This window comes from Anomaloglossus baeobatrachus, chromosome 8 (genome assembly GCF_048569485.1).
Source record: "Anomaloglossus baeobatrachus isolate aAnoBae1 chromosome 8, aAnoBae1.hap1, whole genome shotgun sequence".
Classification (NCBI taxonomy): domain Eukaryota; kingdom Metazoa; phylum Chordata; class Amphibia; order Anura; family Aromobatidae; genus Anomaloglossus; species Anomaloglossus baeobatrachus.
In genome coordinates this window covers 238653299-238661873 of record NC_134360.1, presented here as the reverse complement: position 1 = coordinate 238661873, position 8575 = coordinate 238653299, and the positions used below count along the sequence as shown (strand labels likewise).

General features: G+C 41.1%; 1 protein-coding gene across 1 annotated transcript in view; it reads right to left on the bottom strand.

The window, feature by feature from the left end:
- The window catches only part of FYB2 (FYN binding protein 2), a 40690-nt gene that overhangs the window by 6826 nt on the left and 25289 nt on the right, over positions 1–8575 (bottom strand). The window contains exons 8-12 of the mRNA XM_075322148.1: positions 6776–6839; positions 6608–6682; positions 5708–5780; positions 2189–2351; positions 1616–1649 (exon numbers count right to left, since the gene is read on the bottom strand). Of these exons, the coding sequence (XP_075178263.1) occupies positions 1616–1649; positions 2189–2351; positions 5708–5780; positions 6608–6682; positions 6776–6839 (409 nt within the window). The remainder of the gene's footprint in view (positions 1–1615; positions 1650–2188; positions 2352–5707; positions 5781–6607; positions 6683–6775; positions 6840–8575) is intronic.

Sequence of the window (8575 nt, the reverse complement as noted above, 5' to 3'; positions counted from 1 at the left end):
TATATATATATATATATATATATATATATATATATATATATATATATATATATATATATATATATATATACATACACACACACATATATTACAGTGGGTATGGAAAGTATATTCAGACCCCATTAAAATTTATTAAACAAGAGTAACTGAAATATCACATGATCATAAGTATTCAGCCCCTTTGATCGGACACTCATATATAAGTCACATGCTGTCCATTTCCTTGTGATCCTCCTTGAGATGGTTCTACGCCTTCATTGGAGTGCAGCTGTGTGTAATTACACTGATAGGAGGTGATTTGGAAAGGCGCGCACCTGTCTATATAAGACCTCACAGCTCACACTGCATGTCACACCAAATGAGAATCATGAGGTCAAAAGAACTGCCCAAGGAGCTCAGAGACAGAATTGTGGCAAGGCACAGATCTGGCCAAGGTTACAAAAGAATTTCTGCAGTACTCAAGGCTCCTAAGAGCACAGTGGCATCCATAATCCTTAAATGGAAGAAGTTTGGGACCACCAGAACTCTTCCTAGACCTGGCCGTCCAGCCAAACTGAGCAATTGTGGGAGAAGAGCCTTGGTGAGAGAGGTAAAGAAGAACCCCAAGGTCACTGTGGCTGAGCTCCTGAGATGCAGTATGAGATGGGAGAAAGTTCCACAAACTCAACTATCACTACAGCCTCTACCAGTCGGGCCTTTATGACAGAGTGGCCCAACGGAAGCCTCTCCTCAGTGCAAGACATATGAAAGCCGCATAGAGTTTGCAAAAAACCACATGAAGGACTCCCAGACTATGAGAAATAAGATTCTCTGGTCTGATGAGACAAAGATAGAACTTTTTGGTGATAATTCTAAGCGGTATGTGTGGAGAAAATCAGGCACTGCTCATCACCTGCTCAATACAATCCCCACATTGAGACATGGTGGTGGCAACATCATGCTATGGGGGCAGGGACAGGACGACTGGTTATAATTGATAGAAAGATGAATGTGACCAAGTACAGAGATATCCTGGAAGAAAATCCAGAGTGCTCTGGACCTCAGACTTGGCCAAAGGTTCACCTTCCAACAAGACAATGACCCTAAGCACACAGCTAAAATAACAAAGAAGTGGCTTCAGAACAACTCTGTGACTATTCTTGACCGGCCCAGCCAGAGCCCTGACCTAAACCCAATGGAGCATCTCTGGAGGAACCTGAAAATGGCGTCCATCAATGTTCACCATCCAACCGGATGGAACTGGTGAGGATCTGCAAGGAAGAATGGCCGAGGATCCCCAAATCCAGGATCCCAAGAAGACTCATGGCTGTACTAGCTCAAAAGGGAGGGTGCAAATACTCACTACTGAGCAAAGGGGCTGAATACTTATGACCATGTGATATTTCAGTTTTTCTTGTTTAATAAATTTGCAAAATTTTCTACATTTCTGTTTTTTTTCTGTCAAGATTGGAGCTGGGGGCAGAGTGTACATTAATGAGGAAAAAGACGAACTTTTTTGAATTTACCAAATGGCTGCAATGTAACAAACAGTGAAAAATTTAAAGGGGTGTGAATAATTTCCGTACCCACTGTATATATTTATTAGATAACTCAAGGATCACAGGTTTTTACTTACTTGAAGTTCAAACAATCGATCCGGAGGTAACCATCTGAAACGTGAGACGAATATTTAGTACGATTCCAGATTATGGTTTTTATATACTGGAGAATTACACTGTCCAGTAAATATACTTAGCAATTAACATATGATATGGTAGTAATATTATAAGGCAGATGAGAGTACCATCATAAAGCCACCAGCACCCCATTTCTTGCACTGCATGTAGAGGCAACGAGGTACCCTCACCCAAAGAAAACTGGAATCAAGAACTGACCGCACCCCCCCATTCTTACACTTGATCACCATTAAAAAAAAATAAAAAATATATATATATATATATATATATATATATATATATATATATATATATATATATATATATATATATATATATATATATATATATATATATATATATATATATATATATATATATATATATATATATATATATATATATATATTATTTAACAGAGCCAATCAATGATATACTCCATTAGATGTTTAGTTAAAATATAAAATGACAAGGTTTCATATTTTGGGACATTTTTTACATTACAGGATGTTTCCTATAAAACAAAAACTCACATTTTCCTGCAAAATTTCGGCAAATTATTTGGTCTTCATTAGTGACATCTATGACTTCAACTGTTTCTCCAGGTTTCACTGCGAGATCTAGTTTATCTTTTGGTGAGACTGGAGCCAGGTCATTAACGGTGGCAATGTTAAGAACATTAATTTCACCCACGTACTGGAAAAGATAGCGAGAACGCAAGAGGTTTCACCAACACAAAACACCGCAGTGTTCCAATAATCAAAAACAGATCGCAATAGAAAATACAAAGTGGATAATATAACTGAGCTAACAAGTGACCATGGGAAAGCTCATAGAAGAGTCTTATGTTTCTGCCCCATGTACAAGAATATAACTACTATAATACTGCCCCCTATGTACAAGAATATAACTACTATAATACTGCCCCTATGTACAAGAATATAACTACTATAATACTGCCCCTATGTACAAGAATATAACTACTATAATACTGCCCCCTATGTACAAGAATATAACTACTATAATACTGCCTCTATGTACAAGAATATAACTACTATAATACTGCCCCCTATGTACAAGAATATAACTACTATAATACTGCCCCCTATGTACAAGAATATAACTACTATAATACTGCCTCTATGTACAAGAATATAACTACTATAATACTGCCCCCCTATGTACAAGAATATAACTACTATAATACTGCCCCCTATGTACAAGAATATAACTACTATAATACTGCCCCCTATGTACAAGAATACAACTACTATAATACTGCCCCTATGTACAAGAATATAACTACTATAATACTGCTCCTACCGTGTTTCCCCGAAAGTAAGGCCCTGTCTTACATTAATTTTACCCCCAAAAGTCCCACCCTGCCTTACTTTCGGGGGAGGCCTTACATTGGAAAAAAATGACAACCACCCCATCCTCCCCCCTGCAGCCTCCCCATTGTTTCATAATCCGGCATCCACCCCATCCTCCCCCCTGCAGCCTCCCCATACAGTGGTTCTGCCCCCCACTCTGCCACCACACACACTGACACATACGGTACCGGTACAGCCCCACACGGCACCCACACACATATCGTACCGGTACCGTACACACACACACACACACACACACACACACACACACACTGACACATACAGCCCCATACGGCACCCATACACATACCGTACACATACCGTACACACACACACACACACACACACACACACACACACACAGAGAGAGTTTCGGAACTTACCGTTACTTTCCTTCGATCTCCTCTGCGGTGCCGGGCTGACGTATCTGCTGCCGGGGACGCTGGACCAATCGGAGCGAGCGCCTGCAGGCGGTGACGTCGCGGCTGATTCGGCCAATCAGCTGCGAGCCGGCTGACTGGCCAATCACAGCTCGAGCTGATGGCCAGCAGGGAGCCTGTGACTTACAGGCTGATCGGCCAATCAGCTGCGAGCAGGAAGAGCGGTGACCCGGGACGCGCCGCAGGCCGGTGAGATATGCGGCCTTACATTACATTACGCCGCGACCACCACCCATCGGCGGCCTTACATTCCCGGGCCCCCCGCTACCCTGCCTTACAATCGGGGGGTGCCCTACATTGGCGGACCCCCCCGAAACCCCCACCCTGCCTTACTTTCGGGGGGGTCCTACTTTCGGGGAAACACGGTATATACAAGAATATAACTACTATAATACTGCCCCCTATGTACAAGAATATAACTACTATAATACTGCCCCCTATGTACAAGAATATAACTACTGTAATACTGCCCCCTATGTACAAGAATATAACTACTATAATACTGCCCCTATATACAAGAATATAACTACTATAATACTGCCCCCTATGTACAAGAATATAACTACTATAATACTGCCCCCTATGTACAAGAATATAACTACTATAATACTGCCCCCTATGTACAAGAATATAACTACTATAATACTGCCCCTATGTACAAGAATATAACTACTATAATACTGCCTCTATGTACAAGAATATAACTACTATAATACTGCCCCCTATGTACAAGAATATAACTACTATAATACTGCCTCTATGTACAAGAATATAACTACTATAATACTGCCCCTATGTACAAGAATATAACTACTATAATACTGCCCCTATGTACAAGAATATAACTACTATAATACTGCCCCTATGTACAAGAATATAACTACTATAATACTGCCCCTATGTACAAGAATATAACTACTATAATACTGCCTCTATGTACAAGAATATAACTACTATAATACTGCCCCCTATGTACAGGAATATAACTACTATAATACTGCCCCCTATGTACAGGAATATAACTACTATAATACTTCCTCTATGTACAAGAATATAACTACTATAATACTGCACCTATGTACAAGAATATAACTACTATAATACTGCCCCTATATACAAGAATATAACTACTATAATACTGCCCCTATGTACAAGAATATAACTACTATAATACTGCCCCTATGTACAAGAATATAACTACTATAATACTGCCCCTATGTACAAGAATATAACTACTATAATACTGCCCCTATGTACAAGAATATAACTACTATAATACTGCCTCTATGTACAAGAATATAACTACTATAATACTGCCCCCTATGTACAGGAATATAACTACTATAATACTGCCCCCTATGTACAGGAATATAACTACTATAATACTTCCTATATGTACAAGAATATAACTACTATAATACTGCCCCTATGTACAAGAATATAGCTACTATAATACTGCCCCTATGTACAAGAATATAACTACTATAATACTGTCTCTATGTACAAGAATATAACTACTATAATACTGACCTATATACAATAATATAACTACTATAATAGTGCCCCTATGTACAAGAATATAACTACTATAATACTGCCCCCTATGTACAGGAATATAACTACTATAATACTGCCCCTATGTACAAGAATATAAGTACTATAATACTGCCCCCTATGTACAAGAATATAACTTCTATAATACTGCTCCTATGCACAAGAATATAACTACTATAATACTGCCCCCTATGTACAAGAATATAACTACTATAATACTGCCCCCTATGTACAGGAATATAACTACTATAATACTGCCCCTATGTACAAGAATATAAGTACTATAATACTGCCCCCTATGTACAAGAATATAACTTCTATAATACTGCTCCTATGCACAAGAATATAACTACTATAATACTGCCCTTATGTACAAGAATATAAGTACTATAATACTGCCCCCTATGTACAAGAATATAACTACTATAATACTGCTCCTATGCACAAGAATATAACTACTATAATACTGCCCCCTATGTACAGGAATATAACTACTATAATACTGCCCCTAAGTACAGGAATATAACTACTATAATACTGCCCCTGTGTACAGGAATATAACTACTATAATACTGCCCTCTATATAAAAGTATATAACTACTATTTTATTCCTGATGTAGAAAAATGTGTTACATTCAGAAATAACTGTTAAAATACAGCTGAAAGGGGGGAAAAAAAAGCGAACCTTGAATTTCTCTCGAAATATTTTTTCTTCTTTGGCAAATTTTGATACCCCTGTCGACGGAGCGAAAAATTTTCTAAAAGGAAATGTTCATGTTATTTATAAGAAAGAAAAATATTTTATATATGAAATGTGAAACAAAACAAAATCAGAAAAATAGATTTTCCTGCTTTTATAATCGGATAATCTGGAGGGGAGTGGGCATTTTTGCCTCTTAATAGCGCTAATATATAAAAAACACATTAAATTAACCTCCAGTTAAAGACTCATATCGAGCGGATTGTACCTCTTCTCCCTACTTTAGTTTGCTCAAATGATTTTTTAACTCCCCAGCGTCCTGCGTCCTCTTATGTCTGGCTGATGGGAGTATCTGTGAATGTTGAGGGTGAAGACCCCAACAGCGGTAGAGACCCTTGGGCAATTTCCCTGATATTCCACCTTTAATATAACCATGCATAAGATAAGATGAATGGATGGATGGAGCGATAGAGGGATGGAGCGATAGAGGGATGGAGCGATACAGGGATGGAGCGATACAGGGATGGAGCGATACAGGGATGGAGCGATACAGGGATGGAGCGATACAGGGATGGAGCGATACATGGATGGAGCGATACATGGATGGAGCGATACATGGATGGAGCGATAGAGGGATGGAGCGATACATGGATGGAGCGATTGAGGGATGGAGCGATAGAGGGATGGAGCGATAGAGGGATGGAGCGATAGAGGGATGGAGCGATAGAGGGATGGAGCGATAGAGGGATGGAGCGATAGAGGGATGGAGCGATAGAGGGATGGAGCGATAGAGGGATGGAGCGATAGAGGGATGGAGCGATAGAGGGATGGAGCGATAGAGGGATGGAGCGATAGAGGGATGGAGCGATAGATAAATGGATAGACCTTTCTGATACTTTATGTTCTTTATTTTTATGAAATAGCAGCGACTTCCATCCTGGAGCCTTTTCTTCTTTTTCTCTGCAATATAAAGGTCATTCATCCTTTAATATTTGGAGAAGGTTTAGTTACATGTATTTTTTTTCATATGACGATATCTATATATGAAGACACCTTTCATGCTCATCAGTTAGGTCATAGGTGTGCTGCTCTTCACCGTCATGCCATGTTGTCCTATCTGTGAAATATAAAATGAGTAGATCATGTGAATAAATTCTGTAGGGGTCATTTTCTCTGCAGCAACTTAAAAAAAAAGCAACTTGTTGGCCCTTATTATTATTTATTATTATAGCGCCATTTATTCCATGGCGCTTTACATGTGAAAGGGGGTATACATAGTAGGGAGAAGTACAATAATCATAAACAATTAAAGGCACAGACTGGTACAGGAGAAGAGAGGACCCTGCCCACGAGGAAGAGAGGACCCTGCCCATGAGGAGGAGAAAAGGACCCCGCCCACGAGGAGGAGAGAGGTCCCCACCCGCAAGGAGGAGAGAGGTCCCCACCCGCAAGGAGGAGAGAGGTCCCCACCCGCAAGGAGGAGAGAGGTCCCCACCCGCAAGGAGGAGAGAGGTCCCCACCCGCGAGGAGGAGAGAGGTCCCCACCCGCGAGGAGGAGAGAGGTCCCCACCCGCGAGGAGGAGAGAGGTCCCCACCCGCGAGGAGGAGAGAGGTCCCCACCCGCGAGGAGGAGAGAGGTCCCCACCCGCGAGGAGGAGAGAGGTCCCCACCCGCAAGGAGGAGAGAGGTCCCCACCCGCAAGGAGGAGAGAGGTCCCCACCCGCAAGGAGGAGAGAGGTCCCCACCCGCAAGGAGGAGAGAGGTCCCCACCCGCAAGGAGGAGAGAGGTCCCCACCCGCAAGGAGGCGAGAAGACCCTGCCCGCGAGGAGGAGACCAGTCCCCGCCCATGAAGAGGAGAGAGGACCCTGCCCGTGAGGAGGAGAGAGGACCCTGCCCGTGAGGAGGAGAGAGGTCCATGTGAGGTTTCACAGTCTACGAGGGGTGGCACTTGGTTGTTAGATCTCTATAAAATACTACAGAAGGGACAAATTTAGGTTTCCTTTTAGCTGGAAAAAATATATATATTCTGGTCCTTTTGTCCAAATTGTAATACAAACAAGCGTGCAGACAGATTCCAGTAATTCAGCCTTTCGAAACCCCAAAAGTATAAGGCAGAGCAGGAAATCCGAAGTGACAAAACTTCAGCTGTGCCTTATTTGCAGGAGGCTTAAAGTGCACGCGTCTCCTGCCATACAGATGCACATTTTTAACCTGTTGTAATTGCCGCTGCTCACCGGAATCAGTCAGTGGTGGTTTTTGCTTTGTTTCTTAGCCTCTCATCCCAGAAATATGATTCCATCTTCACTTTGCATAAATTTACTTTTGTTAGTCAAGAGGGTGTGGTCCTCTGTTCTTCTCTGGTCTGGGGACCACATGACTAAAAAGACGACTTATATACAGGCAAGAGAGGGTCCTATCTAAGGACTGGAGAGGTGAAAGAGCAAAAGAAAACCGTGCCACATCCAGGTATTTACACCCGAAAACAAAAACTTAAATGACGGGTTCTTTGAAAATATATTGTATTTATTTAGTGTTTCTTATAGCAAAGTTGTAGCATTCTTCAGTTCCACAAGAGCTGAATTCTCGCATCTGTCCGGACATTAGTGATTAGTGATTAGTGGCGTTTGTAGCTGTTGGTGAAGGTTTTTTATTCTTGTCTATTTCTTGCTGCAGGTTTATATCTCGCTGTAATCTATCGCCACCTGCTGGTCTGACGATTACACCGGGAAATTTGTAATAGAAAAAAAAAGTATTTCAACAGCTGAAAAAGTTTCTTAGAGCATCATAAGAAAAATCTGTAACAAACTGTAAAATAAATTAGGACTAGAGGAAACTATAAGCAGACGGGTAAG